This window comes from Poeciliopsis prolifica, unplaced genomic scaffold, assembly GCF_027474105.1.
Source record: "Poeciliopsis prolifica strain line A6 unplaced genomic scaffold, Auburn_PproV2 SCAFFOLD040, whole genome shotgun sequence".
NCBI classification, from domain to species: domain Eukaryota; kingdom Metazoa; phylum Chordata; class Actinopteri; order Cyprinodontiformes; family Poeciliidae; genus Poeciliopsis; species Poeciliopsis prolifica.
Genome location: NW_026562415.1, coordinates 4,572,669 through 4,597,034, shown reverse-complemented (window position 1 = coordinate 4,597,034; position 24,366 = coordinate 4,572,669). Strand labels below are relative to the sequence as shown.

The 24,366-nt window shown below is 38.7% G+C and overlaps 2 protein-coding genes across 9 annotated transcripts in view; both read left to right on the top strand.

The window, feature by feature from the left end:
- The window catches only part of nrcama (neuronal cell adhesion molecule a), a 47,444-nt gene extending 42,308 nt beyond the window's left edge, over nucleotides 1-5,136 (top strand). For all 6 annotated transcript variants that reach the window (XM_055054767.1, XM_055054764.1, XM_055054766.1 and 3 more), the window contains one exon: nucleotides 908-5,136. In XM_055054767.1, the coding sequence (XP_054910742.1) occupies nucleotides 908-1,142 (235 nt within the window). In that variant the 3' untranslated portion in view covers nucleotides 1,143-5,136. The remainder of the gene's footprint in view (nucleotides 1-907) is intronic.
- A 995-nt stretch (nucleotides 5,137-6,131) lies between these two features.
- cntn1b (contactin 1b) lies at nucleotides 6,132-18,319 on the top strand. 3 transcript variants are annotated; one of them, XM_055054840.1, is made up of 24 exons: nucleotides 6,132-6,295; nucleotides 9,860-9,933; nucleotides 10,019-10,054; nucleotides 10,130-10,256; nucleotides 10,328-10,509; nucleotides 10,653-10,748; nucleotides 10,854-11,066; nucleotides 11,165-11,264; nucleotides 11,586-11,770; nucleotides 11,846-11,970; nucleotides 12,073-12,190; nucleotides 12,273-12,423; nucleotides 12,506-12,633; nucleotides 13,546-13,718; nucleotides 13,858-13,981; nucleotides 14,068-14,235; nucleotides 14,361-14,510; nucleotides 14,600-14,670; nucleotides 14,756-15,008; nucleotides 15,131-15,252; nucleotides 16,022-16,211; nucleotides 16,295-16,416; nucleotides 16,506-16,662; nucleotides 16,750-18,319. In XM_055054840.1, exons 2-24 carry the CDS (start codon nucleotides 9,879-9,881, stop codon nucleotides 16,824-16,826), a joined length of 3,123 nt encoding a protein of 1,040 aa, XP_054910815.1. In that variant the 5' UTR covers nucleotides 6,132-6,295; nucleotides 9,860-9,878; the 3' UTR covers nucleotides 16,827-18,319. The 3 variants fall into 3 exon arrangements, with proteins under 3 accessions (XP_054910815.1, XP_054910814.1, XP_054910813.1); XM_055054839.1 differs by having other exon boundaries at nucleotides 6,206-6,295; nucleotides 9,782-9,933; XM_055054838.1 differs by lacking the exon at nucleotides 6,132-6,295 and adding an exon at nucleotides 6,322-6,437 and having other exon boundaries at nucleotides 9,782-9,933.
- The last annotated feature ends 6,047 nt before the right edge of the window (nucleotides 18,320-24,366 follow it).

Sequence of the window (24,366 nt, the reverse complement as noted above, 5' to 3'; positions counted from 1 at the left end):
ATTTACTCTACCTTCATAATTTTAACAAATAAATACTGCTTTATTGATTGTAAATAGACAGTGGGTACAGAAACAAAAATCTAAAGGATATGTTGATATTATCCTTGAAAAGCTTGCATAAAAAAGGACTAGATCAAGGAATTCTTACTGAAATGCAGCATCAAAATAGAGATTCTGATTGCATTTTGGATTGCTGCATGTTACCTGCTGGCATATTGACTAAAATAGTTCTTATTCAGGTACACTGCAACAAGTCAAACAGCACGCACTTCGCTGACTTCCTCCTTTAGTGCTTAGGCTTCAAGCATTAAAGCACTAACGCTAGACATGATACTTTTGTGTAGCTGAGCTGCTCCACTGTACAAGTACGATGGACGATAAAATGTAATATAAACAGTAAATGTGCAGAAAATGTTTACATAATTAATTTGTGTAGTTGTAATTAGGCATGGTCTGGTATAACAGATAGATACACAGAGAGTATTGAAATCTGATGATATTTGGTGATAGAATCCTTTCTCCATTTGTATTTTACCTGTTTAGTTAAACAGACTTTCTAGCTTTTGCATGTTGTTGCCAGTATTTGTTGAAAATATTGTGTTAAAATAGTAAAAAAAATGACATTTAATAACTCCTTTCCCTTGGCCTGCTGTCAGTCTGCAGCAACTACCTTATGCCACAAAAACAATACAATGGGAGGCTCTAGAAAGTCATTGTTTACCATGATCTGACCCATGACTAATTGTTGTAGATTTAACATTTGGCGTCAAGAAATGCCACCGTGGCATTGTGCAGTGGAAAAGCTGTAGAATGTGAATGTGTATGAAGAGCCTGTTTGAATTTTGGTCAACAGTATAAATATTTTCTCAGTGATTTTTCGCTGCTTTACCTTCCCGTCCTCTAACAGTGACACCGAGGACCACAAGCCACTGAAGGGCAGCCGGACACCATCCAACGGGACGGTGCGGCGCGACGAGAGCGACGACAGTTTAGTGGACTACGGGGAGGGTGGGGACGGACAGTTCAACGAGGACGGCTCCTTCATCGGCCAGTACAGCGGCAAGAAAGAGAAGGACACGCACGAGGGCAATGAGAGTTCGGAGGCGCCGTCGCCCGTCAACGCCATGAACTCGTTTGTCTAAGGCGGCCGCCTCCTGGCCGGAGCGGTTGCTGCTGCCGTCCCCGCGTCACCCTGGCAAATGTGATCGTCCCGGTGGTGACAATTGCTAAGGCGACAGCCGTCGTGGTGCACCTACTTTTACCCTGTGGTTGCCGTCACTCTGGTGGTCAAGGCTACCTTTACACCAAGACTGCTGACATGTTCTCATCTCCACACCCCGCCGGCCCCAGTGGCACTGTGACCTACCAGTGAACACACACATACGAATCCCCCACAACCATGAAAAGAAGAAAAGAGACAGCGAGCAATACTGAAAAGCAGACGAAAAGTGCCAGAGGGGATTTTACCACTCGGACTGAAACACGAGTGTGGCCAAGTGTACGTGTGCGTGTTAGTGATCTCTTTACAAACATGATAAATATAGCGAATATATATATATATATTTGATGGAAGTATGGCATATGATCCGCAGGCAGGCTAATATACGTGAATCACATTCATAAGCAACTGCATGGAGCAAATCCTGTCTGTTAAGCATTTTACTTTCCTCTCGTCTTTCTTTTGTTTTGTTTTTTTGCAGAAGTTTGCTGCATCTTACACTGTATTCGGTGCACGCCTATGAACCAGGGTGTTATTTTCTTACTTGCAGAAAAGTGTTATATGATGTTTGACGTATAGAAGAAAAAATGGCAGCAGTGGTATTGTGGTTCCAGCTGCGAAAAGAGTGACTCAAAATAGAAACTAGTAGGTGTTTTCATTTAACTACTTTTCTTTATTTTATTACAGATGGACTGTTTGTGCGTGTGTGCTAGAGAAAGAGTGGGAGCTGTACTTCCAGGTCAGGTGTGTCCAGTCATAAAGCCTGGAGAGACAGCCTGGTGTCGCACGCTAGCAACGCAGTGCTAAACTAAATGTTTTCACGTTTTCTCACATTGCAACCTTATATTTCTATGGATTTTATTGGGATTCTATAGGAGAGACCAACACAAGGTGATTCATAATTGACACATGGATTTCTCTAAATATTTTTCACTAAGAAAGTGGCGTGCATTTGTATTTTGCTGAATCACACTAATCTTGTTTTTGCAGGTGAAAATTTTTTGGGGTATGTCTCTACCAGCTTTCTAAATCTAGAAACTGGAACTTTTGCCCTGGGGGATTTCTTATGTTATATTTCCACCACATTTTTTCATTTTGCATGTTGGCAAAACGAAAAAAAGAAGCTTAATATAGGCTCGTTTTGTTTTGCAAATTGTGTCATATTCTTTCCTTTTGTGGTTAATGAAAGTTGTCGTGATACAGTTTGTTCACTGATCCCCCAATGTATCTCCTCCTTGGTGATTTTTAAAGACAAGTGCTGATAGTTGGAAACTTTTGACTTTCCTTGGTTACAGTTTAGCAGGGGGCTTTTCTGGTCATGGGTTCTTTCCAGGTACTTTGATTTTTTTTCCCTCCTCAACTGAAAAACATGCATGCCATATATCTGGCCTCTGTGAGCGCCCGCATGCCCTCATGTCCTTTGTCATACAGGGTGAATGCCTCCGTTGTCCATTGTTCAGAAGTTAAAGGCACACCCTCCAATTAACAGGCACATGTAGAAAAATGGTTGGATTTTGTCTGGATAAATCAAGGCGTAAAAGGAGCAGAGCACAAATGAACGCCACCCTTTTCTTATTTTACAATTGCAAAAAAATATTGGTTACCATAAATCCATATCCTTCTATTTTACCGTTATGCAACGTCTACGTTGGCCATTAGAAAATACATTGAAGCTAAGGTTGCAATGTAGCAAAAGCCAATAAAAAAAACGTAAAAGTATCAACACATTTCCAAGCCACTGGCTCCAAACAGTCCTGGTTTCTACCATCATCATTGTATTCTATTACAATGATTGTTTTCTATTACTGTTGCATTGTTGCTGAACACTAATGACTGATCCAGTGTCGCTGCCTATTGCTTCCACCTGCTGTGCAATCCCTGTCAACACTCTCCCATCTTAACATGAAATTCACTGGCATTAATCCTCCACCTTTGTGTTATGTACACATACTTACAGAAATATTCTAATCGTACAAGTTTGCTAAGAATATTTGGGGTATTTAACGACGTGTTAAAGCTGTCCGCATGGTTTCTAGTGCCTTGGTAGAAAACAGTTACCTAGATCCACAGTTCAATGCCAATTTATGCAAACCAAAATTTTCAAAACAAGGTGGATGTTCAAAGCTTCATAAAAGGCACTTCATGGAAAAAAAAGAGCTTTTAAACAAAAATTTTTGTTTTTTAAATAGTTCTTAATATAAAGCTGATAATGACCTTTATTTTGCCAGAAAATATGACAGATTTCACCATTTTGTAAGCTTTAAAGAACAAATTAACAAATTGAAATGATATTCTTTGAAATGATTGGAAAAACCCCTCCATGGCTGTGTATTCTAGAGTTTCTTCAAGGGTGTCCTTGTTTGTTTTTCTATGTTTGGGAGGTCTGAAAGATCGAATGAATGATAGCTGACGTGAGACCCAGATTACCTCCTCAACTTCTTTTACAATATCTGAAGAAAATGTTAAGTCCAGGTTCCCACACAAGGCTGAAAACAGATTTCAAAAGTGGCAGCAAGTGGAAGGAACCTACTTTGACTCAATGGTCGCAGCTTTGCCGACAATCATGTTTTTCAGCTTCCATCCTCCGACAAAAAGTTAAGCAATTCTGAAATGAGCATGTGATGGGAAACTCTAGATCGCACCTTCATGTCAAACATTCCCTTTCTCAACCCATTCATCAAAACCCCAAACTAAAGTACTGCCAAACTGCTCACCAGATAACTGCCAGTGTGAACCAGCTTCACCACCTTGTCTCGTCCTGTTGTAACCGTCACCATTGGGGAAAAATAAGTGGAGGTCAGGAGATGGGGGATAATAATACTGAATGTGGATACAAGTGTATCTGTTTATGTGAATGAAAATACTGCTTGTTTCGTTTCAAGGAGTGATTGCACTGGTGACTTTGATTTATGCATTTATGCTTACCTTCTGCAGTATACGTTATTACAGTCTGAGTGCAGGTTTCATGTTTTTGCAGGTGTGATTGTCTGAGTTCACGCGTGTGCCACACATGCATGCTGCATATGTCTGCGTGTGTGTGTACGTGTGTGTGCATGCGCGTAGTGCACAGTGCTTTCCAATGTTCCAATGTGTGTCCTGTAGTTTGCTCCTTCTGGACATAGGAGATTCTTTTTTTTTTGTTTTTGTTTGGTTTCTTAAAGCATTTTAATGTCTTATCATAACTTGCATCAAGTTTTTAGGTTTCAACATGCCAGAACAACGCGTGTAGATCTGTATTTTTTTGTCTATTGTAAATAACGGTTTGATTTGAGCGTAGACGTGTTAAGATCAGAGTTGGCGTGGCGTGAGGAAGTTAGACTGTGAGGAATTAGACGACTTCTAGTTTTCACTCTTTGATTTAGTGTGATCTTCTTTTTGGAGTTTTTTTTTTATATTATCGTCAGGTAAACATGTTTAGCCTACAGTATCGGATATCACCTCTGATGATTTAACTTGTGACTGAGCTCTTGTGACACCTGTATTGTTTCTATTTCTGGCAGTCCATGCACATTTTCTGCCTTTTTATATTAATATATATAAATATTACAAAAAAAAAATAAGTGGACTATTATTTCAAATTAAGTTTGCACATCTAATTTAGGACAACCAGATTGTCCTAAATTAGATGCCTTTTTTAAGGATTGTGCACTGGAAAATGAGAAATATACTACTAATTTGGAGAATACAATAGGATGGCATGGACACACTAACTGGTGCATTTCAGTGTGAATACCCTGGAAATAATGTTGCTGGCTGAAACGGTATATAATTATAACATTTTGGTTAATGTTGAAGCTACATGAGAAGCATGAAAGGCTGTTGAATGGTTTACTTCACAATATAATACTGCAAAATATTTTGTATTTTAAATGAAGTACAAAAAAAAAATGAATAAATGTTGGTTTCGGGATTTCAAATCAGTTTATTTTTGTATCCTTGCTCCAGTGCAACATGTTAAAGTGTGAGATTTGGCTCCACCTAGTGTATCTATTCAATCTTTACATGTTTGAACGTTTCTTTTCAATTTGTAAAATCAGGGCTGGACTTTGATTGGACCATTGTCAACATAGTCAATACAGTGTGAGTTTGAACCTCTTTCATTGTAGCTCGGGCTGTGTAGTTAATGTTGTTCTCCTGGTAAAATGTGAACGTCACCTTTAGACTGATGTCTTTTACATCCAGTATGTTTTCCTCCACAACTGCGATGCATTTCTTCTTCCATGAAGCCGAGATTTATCGACTGCATAAAGAATCGATGTGTTCACAGATTGTTCTACGTAAACTTTGTGTCTTTGCAGCTTTTTCAGAATCACAGTTGGCCTTCTTTACTTCTTAATGCTTTTCTTCCTTATTCTTTAAGGCAACCATGTTTGAGTAAGTTTACAATCTTACAAACTTCACCTTTAGGTTATAGATTGAGCAGCATTTTGAGAGATGTTAACTTATGTTCTTTTAAGAATGAAAACATGAGTGATTTTCGCATCAATAGTGACCCATTAAGAAACAATTGTCATTCAGGTTTGGTGCTATTTCAGAGTTCATGAACCCGTCCATTATAACAGTGGGATGGGATCTTAAATCAGCATGTCTTCGGATGATTTTAAGAACTTAAAGAAAAAGATGATCATAATAAAGAATATTTACGCCCTAAATGTTAGTAAAAAACTTTAAAGTGTGACATCCCCACCTCAAAGTAAAAGTAGAGAGCAATATAAGACAGGGGGTGGGGGGGAAATCCGCAGGTGGGCAAATACTTCTGTCCGTTTTCATCATCTCCATGACGTCCTTGCCTGTCTGGGATGCGCAGCTGCGTCTCTCCTGCATCCCTCCCATCCTCTCCTGCTCCTGGACCAATCACAGCCACCGCGTCGCCGCGCTCCTCACGCGCCGCTTTCAGCCAATAGAAAAGTTCACCCTGAACGGGACGTTCCGGCGGGTGGGCTCGTTTCTGGGGGGAGATGCGGTTCGGGTTCACGAGTGCCATGAAGACAGGCGACTGATTTTTCCTTTTTTTTTTTTTTCTTGTTCTCGTTGGGTCTTTTTTTTCTTCTTCTTCCCAGTCCTTCTGTCTCGAAGGTAAGACCGACCGCGCTTCGCCTTTCGTGCCTCTTAATTTCGGCGGAGTGTTTCGGGCTCGCCGTGGCGCTGAAGTGGACCGGCTCTGGAAGTACCGCAATGCAGAGCTACGAATTACCGGTGCCGCTCCGGCGTCATTAGGGTGAGGTGATGTAAGAAGCTGCGCAGCTACTTTTTTTTTATCCTGACGGCCTCGTTGAACTATTAGGGGGAAAAAAGAGTCATTCTGTAGTCGGAGTCGCAGACTTCTCAATAAACACACAAGTAATGGTAAAGGTAGGGCGGAAACGCAAGGTGAAAGTGACAGACGCTGCAAGGGCGAAGGGAGCTGCATCCGAGGATTACATGGCCACTCCCTCAGTGTCTATACACAAATGCAATATCTCGCTTTCAGAATTGCCCATGCATGTTCTGCTGCATATGACCATTATGCTACTTTCTGTAAAAAAAAAAATCCTGGGAAATAGTTTAACTTTTATGCACAAAAGCCCTTTTTGTAGATCAACTAAGATAACAAAAAAAAATAACATGAACAATAACAAATCATTTCCTAAAATGTTTTTTTTTTCTTAATTGGGACAAAAAACAAAAAGAGAGAGAGAGAGAAAGTAAAGCACTGGCCAATTTTTTAATGATTGTCTGCCATAGTGTTCTGATCGGATACTGATCCGATTCTTCTGCCTCGTCATCCGTCTAGATGGATGCAAGGTAGAAATAGTTGATTTTTCGTTTGAATTAGCTTTATAAAAACTTTTGTTTTCTTGTGAATTTCTGCTGTTAAAGTCTGTGATTCCTCTGCTTATTTTGCCTGTGGTAGGAAAACGCATAGCGTCTCCTGGAAGTTCTTCAGCACTCGACACAATGTAGTTAGTATAATATTTTTAGGGTTTTTTAATATCCAAATCCTATATTTAAATCAGGACTTGTGCATATAGGATTACAGAGGACAATCTCTCTCTCTATTTTTTTTTTTTTTAATTCAGAGATTGTTCTGACTGTGATTCTCTGAATCCACAAAGCCACAGCAGACATCACCGTTCAGCCAGTGGCTGAAACAGTAGGCTTGGCTTAATACATGTGACCTAAATTTCCTGGCAGGAAATCCAAAGAGGATCTGTGATGGGATTACCAAAAGAGGGGAAACCATGAAAACACTCTCTAAAAAATTGATCAGATAGATCTAGAATGGGATAGATAAACCATCAAACGATATTTAAAGGTTTTTGCATCATTGAGACGTGTCTTGTGACACCACATTGTCATTTAGGAGATCTGATTGAAGAGACGTTGCTGTTTCATGCTTTCTCTCTGTCCGGAAGGTGGACAGAGGGCATATTGACTTGCAGTGGCACAACACATGCAGCTAAGTGCTGTGTGTCGTAGCAATGTTAGTGTTGAGTCATCAGAACTGCCTCCGGATCCAGAGCTCCGGTCTCCTATGCATTGGGTTGCACTCCCTCTAAACTATGGCTCTTCTTGGTGAAGAGCTTTATTGACATTATTTTCTCATTCATAGTTATTTGTGGCCAATAAGGAATGACATTGCACAAAATTTCAACACTCCTTGTAATATTTTTTGCTTTTCCTTGAACAGGAGTTTTGCTCTCATTCTGGAGTTCTACATTGGAGGTGTGCAGATCAAAATTTTATGGACCATTTAAGATGTCTCATTTTTGTAACGTTTTCACCTGTTGATACTGATTTTAGCCAAATCTGATTTTAAGAATTACAGGTGCTTTTGGATACGTTACATTTTTAATAGGAGAGTTACCAGCACCCCTCCACAAGGAAAGTTAACCACAAAATAAATGTTGTCGCTGTAACCATGCATAAAAAAGGGAAGTTAAGTGGAGGGAAAATCTGTGGTAGGAAAAAGTGCCCAAACAATTATAACCTAATATTGCCACAGCGGTCCTCAGCAATATTTATAGATTAAAGAAAATGGGAGAGTTCAAACGCTAGAATTACATTAGCAAAAACTCACATTTACCAAACAACATCATGACAATCACCAAGACCTTTGTGAAAGTATTTTGAGTAATGATGCTGTTTTCACTTAAATTATTTGAAAATGACTTTTTTTGTACATTGTCTTGTTTGATAGTTTGAATGTGACAAAAAACACACACAAGTACTAAGAAGGTAAATATTTTATACAGGCACAGTGTCCTTCTACACATGGTGTACCCAAGAGGTATCTGTTCCCATCCTTGCTGTGTTTTCCTTTTATATTAAATGCTTAATCATTCAAGCAAGGATTCGGATTTTTACACAGAAGGGCCCAAAACATCTCTTGTTGGCGATTACCTGCCAAGCAAAAAAACAAACAAAAAAATAATAATTACTTGACTTGATATCCATTTCAACCAGAAGTGTAGTTTGTATATTTTCTCTTGAAGATACTAGGGGATGTGGATGCAAAGGTTTCCAGTTTACATTCTGTATATTTAGCTGTATAATTTTCCAGCGTAATGTTTGAGTCTGCACACAGAAGGTTGAGCCCTCTCCCTGTACTCTGCATTCTGCTATATTTAGCAGCTCCCTCTGTATCTGTTTTAATCTTAAACCGCTAACTCAGCCTCTCTGATTCTTTCTTACTGTGTGATTACACAACAAGACACATTGCATACTGCAGAGATTCTTTCTGTTTTGCCTTTATGGGGATTTATTGTTGCGATTCAGGAAAGCGTGTCTCTGTACTGTTTTTTTTTTCTGCTGAGTCACTGGCATCCTTAATCGTTTATACTTATTAGGAGGACTGCAGATAGATGGGTCAGCTTGGAGCTTTTCTGTTCTGGAAAGTCTCACATATCGCCCTGCTTGCACATGTGCAGGTTCATATAAGTATGATGATTAAACAGTCAACCACAATGGGACAAAATTCGAGATGCAATAATCAGAATTCTGTTGATGATTTCAGATTTTTGTTCAATTTGACCAGTTGTTGCAGATTGTTAATTCTGGTTTCTTGACAAGAAAAAACATCTAAACATTGTCCCCAGTTCCTGCTATAATGCAGTCATTAAATGCTTTCACCAATGTGTTGTGTGCAAGAGATTAGTTTCTGCAAAAAAAAAGGCTTCACTATTATTTAAAAAAAAGGCAAAGTACATCCAAATTCTAATTTAGTTTTAGTATCTTGTACTATAACTAGAGCTACTTTATTGCTAAATCTGACTTTCCCACACAAACCTTAATTTTGCAAAAGCCTGCTGAAATGTCCAAATCCAACATGTTACATAATACAGAGAATACATGTAAATGATGAAAAAAAAAATGTAGAACTATTTATTCAGAAATGATAAGTTTATTCAGTCTTCATCCCCTTATAACATCTTCCACACCTCGTAGCGTTTGGGTATGATACATTTACTGACTCAAAATAGATCCAATTTAAGATGTCAAACAGTACCTATCTCTCTGGACAAAATCACATTTCTTGATGCTCAAGTGAATGCAAATGTCTTCTGTTTTGGTCTCTCTCAGCCCACCCCAGTTCATGTCCTGTCCGTCCTCCTTCCTTGCCCCCGTCTTTCCATCCATCTAACTTACTCGGTTGCACAGACTCTCCTTGCTGACCATCATGGCTTCCACACCTTTATTACTGCTGGGCCTCTTCTCCTCCATGTCCGTCACATGTAAGACTAAAACTACATTGATGAAACAGATTGCATTCTCATCGTCAGGGATCATGACAATGTTTCAATGTTTCTTCCTGATTAGTGGCGGTCTTATTTGGTGAACCCAGAATATATGGAGGTGAGTTTAAAACGCCAAGGCTTATTCGGTGAGGTTTTTAAACACAAACTAACATATTTTCTTACATTGTCTCAGAGGATGCCACAGGTTATGGTCCCATTTTTGAAGAAGAGCCTATGGATGTGGTCTACACCGATGACTCACCCGATAAGAGGATCTCCATGAACTGCAGGGCCCGTGCAAATCCTCCAGCTACGTACAGGTAAGGAGGACATTTCTTTGTGCACAGCATTTCTGGTCCGCACGCCACATGAATGGTATTTTCCTGCACAGGTGGCGCCGGGATAACTGGGAGATCAAGCTGATGGAGCAACCCGATGAACACTACAGCCTAGTTGGAGGAAACCTGGTTATCACCAACCCGATCCAGAAGAAACACGCTGGCACGTACACGTGTGTGGCCCGTAATATCTATGGCACTGTTCTCAGCAAGGAGGCCCGAATCAAGTTTGGATGTGAGCACAGAAATAAATTATATAACTAATAATCTATGTTATTAAGTTGGCTTTGAAAGATGGTCAAATTAGTCCAAAGCTTGTTTAGCAGCTAATTTAATCATTATTATTATTGTTTTTGTTTGTTTTATTTTCTCATGTAGATATTGAGGAATTTCCTGATGAGGAAAGGGAACCAGTGTATGTCAAAGAAGGCCAGGGAGCAGTTCTGCTGTGTGTCCCACCAAAATCCTGGCCACGTATGTATACACTCTTCATGGGTCTAAAAAATTAAGATTTGTCAAAAACGTTTGTTTAGACGTCCAAATTTCACTTTACCCACTCATCTATGTTGTTATTTTCAGAGGAAGTAAGCTATCGCTGGATCTTCAACGAGTTCCCAGTATTCCTGCCCACAGACCGCCGTCGGTTCGTCTCCCAGAAGACGGGGAACTTGTACATCGCAAAGGTTGAAGCTCAGGATGCTGGAAACTACTCCTGCTTCGTCTCCAGTCCTATCATAGGAAAGAGCGTCTACTCCAAGTTCATCCCACTCATCCCTTTACCTCCAGAAGACGGTTAGTCATAATCTGTGGCAGGTTGAAATAAAAAAGTTTAATGTTCAGCGTCATTCATATTTGTCAGTTTTTTTTGTTTGGTTCTTTTTTTTGTCCAGGTGAGGAGAGAAAATACCCAGCTGACATTAGGGTGAAGTTTCCAGACACCACTGCAATGCTGGCCTCCAATATTACGTTGGAGTGCTTTGCTCTTGGAAAGTATGTTTTTAAAGCTTTCTGGGTAAACTTTTGTAACACTATAAAAATCAGCAGAGCACTTGCAAATAAATTAAGGTTAGTCACAAAGTTAAAACACTGAGCTATGGAAGGCCTTAGTCTACTCTAGTCTATAGATAAGCAGTTATAGTTTTTGAAAAAGATGCTCTAAAACCACTAAAAATGTTGCAAAAAATAATTTCTAATTGTTGACTTAATAGTAAAGAATGTCAAATGCTGTAAATGCGTTTGCAATGTGATAAAAGTAAATACTGTTCCCTAAGTATTGAGTCCCTGTCTTTGTTTACTGCCATGCTCACTCAGTCCCATCCCACATATTGTGTGGAGGAAGGTGGACGCCACTGACCTCCCTGCGAATCATGAGATCAGTGAATCAGGCGCTGTGCTTCATCTGTACAATGTTCAGTATGAGGATGTTGGCTCATACGAATGTGAAGCCATCAACACCAAAGGAAAGGACTGGCATAAAAACTGGCTTTATGTGGAGTGTAAGTCATGTTAAATGTTCACCTTTGTTTGCATTTCTGCAAATAATAATCATAATAGTTGTTATCTTCATGTAGCTGCACCTGAATGGGCAGAAACAATCAACAACACTCAAGTGGACATTGGATCTGAACACACAATGCGCTGCGTGGCTTCAGGAAAACCTTTCCCTTTCATCCGTTGGTACAAAGATGGATATATGGTAAAAATCTCTTTGTAAGCTTTTTCTTAAACAATTTGTGTCATCTGAACTGTCATTGTTTTCCACAAAACTGCACTCCTCTCTGGCATGTTGTTTCTCTAGTATGGCAAAGGCGAGCTGAAGTTTTCCAGTCTAACTTTTGATGACTCTGGGATGTACCAGTGCATTGCTGAGAATTACTGGGGCATCAAATATGCCAACGCTGAGCTACGAGTTGTTGGTAGGTACCAATTCTTTCTTTCTTTTTTTTGGGGGGGACAACAGTTTTTAAACTGAAATTCCCATCTACTATCTCCCACCAGCCTGGGCTCCTACATTCGAGCTCAACCCAGTAAAGAAGTATCTCCTTGGAGCCAGAGACAGACGCGTGGTAATAGAGTGCAAGCCGAGAGCCGCTCCGAAGCCTCGATTCACCTGGACGAAGGGCAAAGAGGTCCTCTTCAACAGTTCACGGTGAGCAGAAGCAATTTCCCTATGAAACAGAGAAGTAACAAACAACTTTCTATTCAACAGACATGATTCTGCTTGCTTTCAGTGTTTCTGTCATGTTCGATGGGAGCCTGGAGATCCGCAACGCCACCAAAAATGACGAAGGCCTTTACACCTGCTTCGCCGAGAATGACAGAGGGAAAGCCGACAGTTCAGGATATCTTACCATCACAGGTTAGCTGCATCATAGTAGCAACATTCATAGTCCCAGATCTATTCCACTTTTTGTTGTTTTTTAGTACAATTATTGCCTTTAAAACTAACTAGTTTTTATTTTAAAAAACCCCATAAAACCTTGAAACTTAGAATAACTTTAGTCAGAACCTTTCTAAGGTCTTTTTTTAGTTTTGCAGACAGTTAAAAGGAAATTATGTAAAGTCACCGTCACGTGGGCATGTTTACAGCATGTCAAAATATGTCTTGTTTTATACAAAATGTTATGAGAGCTTACTGTCTCCAGTTCTGTTGTCTAAAAAAGTTGAAATTTGTGATTTTATGTCAAAAAAGTTAATTTTTTTTAAGGTTTTGAAGTCCTTTGGAGTTTTTTTAATGTTTTTTTTCATTTACATTCATGGAAAACATTTCACATTAAAGAAAATAAAAATGCTTTTCTTATTTACTGAAATTTACATGTGTGACATTTGCCATTGCCAACCATTCAAGTAAAATTAACGGAACGGAGACATTTTAAAATTTGTGCTTCACTTTTTAACTGATTAGCATATCCAGGAATAATAAGTAAGTCATTCCTGGCTTTATTGAAGAATGGCTCAATTGGGAAAGAAGATTTAGCCACTTCAATTCTTGCTATTTAAGTTAATCAGAAGTGTGTTAATACCCCAAAATCAGGAATAAGTTTGAGCTATTAAAAACACACACTTTCAGGTGTGTTTGGTATAAAAGAAAGAATAAATACTTAGTAAAATTTCTCATTGTCCACTGCTATGTATGACATATAACCTTAAGATGAAAAAGGCAAACGATAAAAATAAAATGCATGTTTATACTCACTTACAATGCTGTAGTTCCTTATTGTTGTCCATGATGATTTGGACGTGGGATCAGTTTTTTTTAAATTATTTTCAGAGCCAACAAGTTTAACCGTAGCACCCGAAGACTCTGAAGTTCGAGTTGGAGACGAGGTGATTCTTCACTGCGCTGCTTCGTACGACCCCATGCTGGACATCACTTTTATCTGGGCCATTGACTTCAGAGTCATTGACTTCAATGCCGAGTGGGAACACTATGAGCGAGTAATGGTAAGTCAACATTTTAATAATTTTTTCAACCTTGAGAAGAATTATTATTTTATATAAATATATTATTTGGATGTAATTATTGAAAACATGTTTCACAATTGGAACTTTCCTGAGATCCATTATTTTTTGTGTTGATCAGAGCGAAGATGGAGTTGGTGACTTGAGGATAAAAAATGCGCAGATTTGGCATGAAGGCCGCTACACTTGCACCGCTCAAACCGTGGTGGATGACGACACCGCTTATGCTGACCTGAAAGTCGTAGGTAAGCCAGTGCATGAAAATAATAACCGAGACCACTATCTGACGTTTGCACTAGTGATTTAAATCAATTGCACGTGGAACCTCCAGGTGTACCCGGGCCTCCCGGTGTGCTCCGGATCGAGGAGATTGGCGACACCTGGGTGAAACTTTTGTGGTCCAAACCAGCTGAGCACAACAGCCCCATCCTGTACTACACTGTTCAGACCAAACACTTCTGGGCTTTGAATGAAGACGACTGGAGGAATGCCAGCACATGTGAGTCCCGATTTAGGCCAGCAGAGGGCCATCTTGCTCCAAAGACGACCAACAGCAATGAATGCAGTTTCAGTACAAGCTTTAGTTCAAACAAATTTTAAGCTGTCATTAATTGTGTCCCTCAGCTCCATCCGTTCTCGATGGCACTCTGGAGAAAGCAGACATCACAGACTTATACCCTTGGATGGAGTACCAGTTCAGGATCATCGCCACCAATGAGTACGGCTCCGGGGAGGCCAGTATACCTTCCCTTAAGATCAAAACCTGGGATGCCCGTAAGTACATTGAGAATTGTTTTATGTATGATTGTGCCATGAGGCAAATTTTTAGCAAAAACTAACAAAAGGCCGCTTTTTTTGTGCAGCTCCAGTCGTTTCTCCCACAGACTTGGCAGGATATGGAGGAAGAAATGGCGAGATTGTCATCACGTGGAACGTAAGCTTCCAAATTCACGAGTTAAATTCATGTCTCCTCTCTGTTTCTAATGAACATGGATTTCTTTTTATTTGGCAATTGTCAGCCTGTTCAGCCCTGGTATTTCTATGGCAAGAAATTTGGGTACATTGTTGCGTTAAAGCCTCACAATGCCTACGACTGGTTTTATGAAACCATCTCGGACCCCGAGACGAGACGACACGTTCACAGAGACTCCTACTTCATTCCGACCGATGAGGACTTTCTGGTGCGAGAGTTCCAGGTGAAGATAAAGTCATTCAATGTTAAAGGAGATGGACCGTACAGCCTCACCAAGGTCATCTATTATCCAAGAGATGGTAAGAATTTGTATTTGATTATACGCCTTATCAGTTTCTAATGACATTTAATCTCAATTTCTAGTGCACAGTATAATTTTAGAAGTGTTGTAAATTAAAATATATTTTTTCTGGTCACTCAGTTCCAATAGAACCTCCCACAGATGTCTACGCCAGGCCCGTGTCTTCCACTGAAGCTGTGGTTTGGTGGCTGCCTGTAGTTGACACTGGAACCGGCCTGCAGCAGTACATTGAGGGATACCAGGTAGGGAGGTTTTCCTCTCATTTCTTTAAAACTAGATCAGCTAAAAATAACCCGGCAGAAAATATTTGAATTTGTTTTAAAAATAGATAATATCTACAGACCTCAACAGTCAAATTTGCAGTGTTACCTAATGGAATAAGGACTATAATTAATGACCTGTTAGGAGATCAAAATGTTCAATATGAATTTGGTGCTCTGTGAACAAGAGGAATATCTTGAATGACAGGATTGTTATTTTCCTTCAAGGTACAAACCTATACAAGTCTTCAAAAATAAATTTTAAAGTTTGCTTTACATGGAATTTATTCAAATAAATGTCTTACCATGAGATGTCATGTAAGTATGGAAATTACATTATTAAGGATGTTGACAGATCTTTTCAAATTACAGATGTACATTAAAGCAAGATTTTTGTTCTGTTGATTTTGGTTTCCAGACAATTTTCAAAAAATTTAATTATTTAGACTGCGGTATATGTAGAAAATATACGTAGTTGATCATCTTTTTTTAATAACTGTAGCCATATTTGATTTTTTTTTCATATAGCATGTGATAAAGTAAATGCAAACTCATATGAATTTGTTTTTCAAGATATTTTGTTTGCCCTTTACATCAATGTCAGCCTGTGTTGACACTACCAGAGACACTTGCATCCAAGTTTCTACCTCTCTTCACTTTATCAGTATTTGCCAAGTTGTTACCTGTATCTGCCATGCTATCCACAAAAATAAAAAACACAAGACTTACAAAAATGTATCCTACTTCATAGATCAAATACTGGAGAAAGTATGACGATCCAGAGCCCGGGGCAAATCGCATATTCGTTCCAGCTACAGTCAATCAGACCCGGCTGGAAAACATGCTGCCAGATTCGCACTACCTCATTGAGGTCCGGGCGTTCAACGGAGCAGGTCTTGGACCGCCCGGTGAACACTGTGAGATGTTCACAAAGAGGCCACGTAAGAGCGACATGAAAACGGACAATGAGATCTGTAATATTGCGTACGTAAACTTTTAAAATAAGTAAACTGTTTCTCCGCAGCTCCCTCTGAGCCTCCCAGAATGTGGCGCTACGTTACCTGGACAGGACAATGGTTGTACGTGTGGTGGGATCATATCCCGTATGACTGGTTTGGGAATGTTTCTTTCCCCCTGTACTACAAGGTGGGTGCAGCTAGTGTTGTTTCACCTCTATAGTAAGAATGCCTTCAGGTTTTATGGCTGAAATAAACTGGGGTTCATTTCTTTGTCAGGTCATGTTTAGAAAGACGGGGTACATCTACGGGAAGGTCTACATCACTGGCTGGCACTTTATGGACTTCCCAATGCCTCAGCTTGGAGACTATGAACTGATGGTTCGTGGTCGCTACGAAGGGGGAGATGGCCCAGTCAGGATGATAAGTATTAAGGGTAAGAATTAGGATAATAGTGGGTTATTAAATAAACTTAAAGTTGTTTTTATCATTAACTATTTTAATGTTTTGGGTTTTTTTCCAGGTAAAGCATCTCTGACCACACCCACAATCAGTTTCTTATCCTTGTTGCTGCTGGCGCTGTGTATTACAGGTTTGTAAATTTTAGAATGAAGCAAATATATTGTATATAATGGACTTTGGAAGGAAAATAATCGGACCTAGCAGATGATTGAGTTGTCTAGAGAAATCTTTACATGGTAGTTCAGTAACTAGTATCTGGTTTTACAGTATTTATGACAATACACTGAAGATTTTTGATTCCCAAATTAAAATGGATTGCTGGCACTTATTCTGGACCATGTACTGTACAAAAACAACAGCGTAATATCTAAAAGGAAAAGTGAGATTTTTTTTGAAACACGAGATCAAAAATGTTTAAAACGCAGAGACGCTTTTCTCCTTGAGCCGATGTTTAAAACACCACTTAGAATGAAATAAATGTTTAGAAAGGCCACTACGCTGCACAAAATACACTTGTTCTTGTGATTCTTCTACTTATTTATTGTGTTTTTTTTATTGTTGAAATGGAGCTTGCACTCAAAACATTACAAACCATTTGTAGATTACAAAAACAATCACTGATATTAGAAAACAAAAAGTTTTATGTACAAAGTGATTTGATTCATTTGTTTTGCTTTTTATAAAACGCAATCAACTTTTATATGTATATTTTATTTATCTATTTGCCTTTGTTGAAAAAAATCTTAGACATTTTATGTAAGGGTGGTATGTGGTCTGAGTTATTCACTAGCAGAACACAATCCATGCTGGTATTGATATATTTTAAAAACTGCTGGGATACAAACAGTCTAATTTGGCATATTTTTCTAACCAAGTTCTGCATTGAACATGGAAAAGTTTCAGAGGTTTGTGTGAGGCCAGAATTCCCACCAGAAAAGCCACACATTCACAGGGAAGACATGCAAACACCACACAGTTTTACCAACTTACAGACGTTTTCTCTGCGTTTAACAAGAGAAAACGTCTCTCAGCGAAATAAAACATGCAACAAATCTACCAATGCTTTCTTTTAAAACTATTGAGTCACTTTAATTTTACTTTTATGAACACACTGTGGTTGCCACTTCCAAACCATTCACTGGCGAACTAGTTCTCATGGAACAGTCCCTCTCAGCTGCAGACAGAGCCAAGCTGCTAGTCTAAATGATTATTATTTTCTAGTAACAGCCAATAACTGCTTTTCTTATTGAAGAGTTGGCATTGGAGTAGCAACAATAGTGAGCAATAGCTTGTTCTTGTATCTCCTCAGAATTTTAAGGGTCAGCATTATCTTAGGTAGACAGACTTTTTCTCTATTTGACCAACTCACTGACATTAAGTTTATTATGTTTGTTTGGTTCGAAATGGTGGACTGAGAAGAATAACAAGCTTCCCTCTCTCTGCAGCCCACAATATTAGGTCACAATATTTAACGCTGTCTATCCAAACAGCATAAACCCAGCAGTTTTTTTGCACATATTACAACATTAAACTCATGTACAGGGAGTTTGACTGATGTACAGCTATATATGTATCGTAATGCCACTTTCCTTTATGTAAAGCTGGAAAACTATTAAACAGATTTCAACAGGCTTGATGTTATTTTATGATATTCTGTGCTCACCTCAAGATGCCTGGTTTGAGGTTCAGCACATTATAATTGACTGAAAATGTAAAAACCAAATATGTTTGGTAAAGATAGGACTCAATGAAAAAAAAAGAAATGTGGAATCTCAGAAAACAAATTTCAATACAATATTTGCAATCTCACCCACAGACCATAAAATAGTTATTTACTAGTTAGTATAAGACTAACTGTATGATAACCTTGATTAAAAACAAACAAACAATAAAACTCTCCAATATATATACCATGTTGATTTTTACTTTATTTTTAAGCTTTAGACCAATATAGATTCTAGCAAAATTATATATTTTATTTATTTTATGCCAAAATGAAGCAAGTATTTAACAGATTAGCAAACAGTGGAAGCACATTTTTGAAATTACATTTTCATACAGGTCAATTTTTAATATTTAGGCTTTGACAGGAGCCCTCCCACATTTTTTTTCTTATAGAAATATAAAAAAAACTGGGGGCCCTGTCAATTACAAAATTAATCATAAAGTGTTTTTAAAATTGCTTTCGCAGTAAAAATTGAATGTTACCACTCCCCGACCAAAAAGCACACATCCATATTTGCATTGAACACCCCCCGGGATCTTCATGGTCAACAGCAGTCAGTAGAAGACAAGAACGACTGAAGCAATTACTGTGCTGCCAAGAAAAATAACAAAATTGGGTTTTCAAAAGGAGAGAGAGAAAAAACAAGAGTGTCAATTTATAGCCCGGATTTTCTCCAAGAGAGGTGGGTAGACTGAGATTGTCAACTATTTAGCACAGTTAGCATAGTAGCTACAGACTACTGTTTGCCTCCATTTTACTGGCATGTAATGAATGAAGGAATATTCATATATTTAACTTGTACCTGTACCTCTTACCACACTTAGCAACAGATGAGTCAGACAGCAGCAGCTCTAGCCCAGATACCTGCATCACTCCTCCCTGTCCCAGTGAAAAAGGTGAGCATCACTGGGTTCAATCCATGTGGATTTTTCTTGCCTTCACTCTTTTTACAACTACACAGCAAAAATAATTTATTTATCACTCACAGAAATTCAAACAATCTTCATAAAGCGTTCCTTTGGCACATTTAGCAGTGAGTGAGTGAGATTAATTGACAGCGTTAAGACTGCTTTCCTGGCTCTGATTGGTTGTTCTTGGTAAGTAGCAGCCAAGGGAAGAGGTGGGAGAGACTGATCTATTCACAGATTATCTGTTTCTTAAACTACCACGACATGGTGACAGCTTTAGCAAATGTGAAAAAAACATATTTTTTAATAATATGCTGCAGCTCAATAAAATGCGACTGCATCGCATTTTTTTGACAAGGCGGTTGCAAGCCTTTAAAATTATTACGCTTTTGACTGTTTTGCAGATCTGAATGACTGCTAATGAGGGAAATTAGCCATTTTATACATGTGTGCTGTAGAAGGGACGCGTGTAAAAGTTGTATTATAGTTGAGTACTCAAAATACAGTAACAAAGGAGAAAGCAACTCAGCAATAATTAGCTGAACAACACAGTGGTAAGATATTGTTAGAGAGCGGCTGAGGAAACCAGTAAAGACAGGAATATGTTCACAGATATTGTTTATAAATCACTGAATTATGCAGTTCAGCTAAATTTTTAAAATGCAACATTTAGTGTAGAGTATTTGAAGGTGTGTGGATTTGAAGAATTTTCAGTAAAATAAAATGAAAATAAAAAATATCATAAAATCTAGAAATGAAATGAAGTAGAAATTCAGTCACCAGATGGCAGTGTACCTGCGTGACATCAGCCGTTGCCTCAGGTACAGTTTCCGATCTCAGAGACATTTTTTTTTCTTTACTTGAACAGAGGCACGCCCATTTTATTGCAAGATAACACATTGTCACTTGTGTCTTTTTCATTATTTTATGTACTCTTGCCATCTGGAAATCTTATCATGCATTTCCAATTTTCCTTTTAGTTTCTAAATGACATGTCTGTAATATCTGCAGCCGCTCTCAGCATCTCTCTCTCTCTCTTTCTCACTCTCTCTCTCTCTGAGTGGCTTTTATCTTTCCCACGTCTATTACCTGTTTCTTCCTCCTATTTTACCTCCTTCCTGATAAACAAATTACTCCGCCCGAGAAAATTCAGCAAATAGCAGCAAAAAAAAAAAAAAAAAATCAATATTGCTAACATTTACAAACAACCACAGCAGTCACACAAAGGTGAGTCCTTCTACTACAAGGGGGAGGTATTCTTTCTTCAGGGAAGTATATTAAACAACCCTGTTGTGATGGCTCCTTTGGGTTTTATTTACAACCTCAGTCTGGTTCTTCTTGTGAATACATCATTTGTCTGACTTAGAACACAGCAATTTGTCTGCTTAGTATTTGTTTTCCTGTGGACAAAAATATCTTGAAAATGAGTGTTTTTATGCAGCTGAGTGTTCAATTCAAACCTCATTTTTGTGCATTCCCTTCAGTACGGGACTGTGTACATTAAAAGATCACATATCTATCTCTACATTGGTGGTTATTTTTATAATGCAAATGTTGGAGCACAATTTTCTTGACTATAAAAAGTAGACATCTAGCTCAAATTAGCAAATGCTCTGTACAATTAACTATAACGGTGGAAAAGTCAAATAAATCAGTTCTCTTGTCAGTCATTGTACTTTTGTAGACAGCATTGACGTTTCAGGACAAAATAGACTGTTGAATTAGTCATTGGAAAAGTTTGGAGTTTTGCCCATCTTACTCATTTAAGTGAATGGGATTTTAATGTACACCAAGAGAAGTGGGGACATTGCAATGTTGCATAAGAGCAGAAACATCAAGAAAACTTTGGGTTAATCGTAGTCGATGCCATTGTTATGTCATTCAGTTCCTCCACTGCCATTTCTAAAACTACAGACACAATTCTAAAACAATGCAGAAAATTGTCGTAATCGATCACAACTTCTTCTGTTTGGTGATTGGCCCGGTCAAAAATTGATCGGAGACAATCAGAATCAAGCGAAAGTAGAATTGCACAGGAAGGCAATGACCAGGCTAGTATGAACCCATCTCTATAATTTTGTTTTTTGCTAATTTATTATATTGTGCCTACTGCACCTTTTTTTGAAAACCTCAGAAACAAACTGTTCATGTGATGGGGACAAAGGAGACCAGATGCAGAATAGCCTTGCAATCCATTGGTTGAGAAAAGTGGGGTATCAGTGATGCTGTGGACTTGTCTGTCTTTCGTACTGTCTGTTACTGAAATCTTGTCAAAGTATAGGCTAATGTGAACATGCTTCATTGGAACGAAGTAATGGACTGTCCATAAACTGAATTTATCTCTTCACTGGGTGCAGTAGAGACCGGGTCTTGATGGAAACAGAGGACTGAAGAGGATGAACTTCGTTTTACACCGTTGGTTTTCTAACTTCCATGTCTTAGCAGACACCAAAAATATTTCCAGTCTCAGATGTTTGATGGAGTAAATAAGCTCCCTTGTTGTGGTAGCATACACCCAGTTATTTACATATTAGATATCCTCCATTTGATCAACCTGCAATGGTGGGAACACAAAGATGGATTTTGCAATCACGTTGAGGCCCTTAATGCTCAAAGTGGGCTTGCTTGTGGTTTCTATACCCTCATTGCATCATTATCAAGTCTTTTCAACCCTTTTAGCCCCAGATTTCCTTACTCTGAATTAGCCCCATTGTCCACATGGTGCATCTGCTGTAGTTGAGCAAGATATAAATGTAAATTAATAAACCACGAATTGTCATTAAACAGCAGCAGGTCTTTAAAATACTGCCAGGAAAAATGCAAAAACCAGTCCATATGCAAAGTAATCAGCATGAGCCATGAATCATCTTTGCCCAGACCCCTGGTTAACCTACCAGTTCGCTCAAACCCGAGAAGCCCCAGAAGATTTGAGTCCCACAGAGCAGAGCAAGAAGCCTCTTCAGATGGCTCCTGGGGTTTGGAGGCACCCTCCACTAAATCTTCCTGACAAATCTTGCAGTGTGGTGCTGGGTTTTGTTAATAATGCTGCTAACCTGGTTAGCAGCCTTGAGGACCATGTTCCCTGCTTCCTCTAGCTGGTTCTGTGACAGAAATAGGCTGCAGTGTCAGATAAGTAAGTAATTGCCTCTTCTACAGAGTTTATTGCCTGGTTCACTGTGTGAGAAATAGCAATTACAAATCGTCTTCTCTGGGTTTTGTCAGACCATTGCTAGGGTTTTCAGAATATTAATAATATAATTAGCATTTTAGCCAGGTTATTTATTGACAGCAACACTGTTGGAAGATTGATTGTCAGAAACGTCCTGTATGATAAATAAATGTACGTGGTAAGTTGTATTTTTGAAGATTCTGTTTTCTGTTTCAATAACATGCCTACAAATATGTTTTCCAAATGTATTAACTGAACTGTTTTGTACCTTCACCTTTACTCAGATAATCTGTAGCTTCAGTTGTTGAAAATTGATTATTCATTTGCTCTTTACATTGTTTTTGTTTTACAAGTCACTGACATATGATCAATCAAGATGTGCTTCACATGCTTTTATTTTTTAAATCCATGACATATAAAAATATGACACGAGGAGTCGACAATTGAATATTTTTCAGTGATCTTTGCCAGGTATTGTTCTCAAAGCCAAGAAAAATTTCTTGGGACTCATCTTTTTTGCTCCATTTTGTCCTGCCCGTGATTGCTGTGGAAGTGGAGTCTATCTTGGCAGCAAATAGTGGAAGGAGGGGTAAACTGAGAACAGGTTGGCAGCCGATCACAGGCCTAACACAAGCACATAAGATGAAAGACTTTGCATGCAAAATGCAGAAGGCAACCAGAGTACTCAGTTTGTGCAAGCACAGGATTGTTATGCAAACTCCAGACGACCACAGCTTAAATCAACAGCAGTAATATTTTGCATACAATTTTATGTTTGAGGCATCGTTTATCTTTAAATGAGCATTAGGTTAAAAAAAATGCAAAAATAGTTCTATCAAAGGAGATGGCAGTGTGATAATGGTGAACATGAAAACCATTTGCAACTTAAGCTGAAATGTGCTCCAACTACTCTCATATTAACATGTCAACAATCGCTCACACTGTGTTATTTGCAATTTGAACCAACGTCAACCACGTTGACCACAATGGTGCTTCCAATATTCTGTTTGCCAAGTAAGTAAATTACAAATTTGACAAAGACAGCCAAGAAAACTTGAAATCACAATCAATTTAGAAAGACCAGATGTAAAATGTCTTTTGTTTGATGGAAGTAAAAAAAAAGCAGCGCTCCTCAAACAGAGAAATCTCATCTGCTGGCTCAAACTCTGAGACTCCAAGACTTATCTGCCACGCAGTAGGCCATGAAGTAAATGTACTCTGCTAGCTTGACAAAGGATGAATGTGAAGCTTGTCAGGTGAGGGAGGAAAAAGTGAGCAATGGAAACACCTTGACCCGCAATTTACATAGTTTGTCTCTCCACAGAATGGCGTCTGCAGTAATAATGCAGCCATTATAGCCAATGAGAGCATCTACTTTGCCTCCTCCTGAGTGACTTCGCATGGCAGCACTGTGTGCAGCATCTCCACATTGCCATCTATAAGCATCACTGCCATTGCCATCAGATAAAATGCATACATCTTTCTCATTATCCTCTGATAATAAGAAAACAAATGGCGGAAGATACATACGTTTTAAAACACTCCATAAAAGGACAAGGCTCAAAATTTTTCATTTCTGGGTCTATTTAGACTAACAGCAATACCAACACATACTGCAGTACTGCATATACTAATAGTGTTAATGTTACAATCATATTTTTGGTAGATATTTTTTTTCTTTCCCACAGGGATGAGGTGGCCTCAAAATAGACATCAAATTAAAGTTTAGCGGGAACTCAAGATGGCAGATTTTCCAAATATTCCCTTTATAGTTTCTTTTCTACTATGACGGATCTATCATGATGAAAATGTCAACTTCAAAAGGTGAAAACGTCTTCATGAACATCTGAAGTGGGAGCAGATGCACAGAAAGAC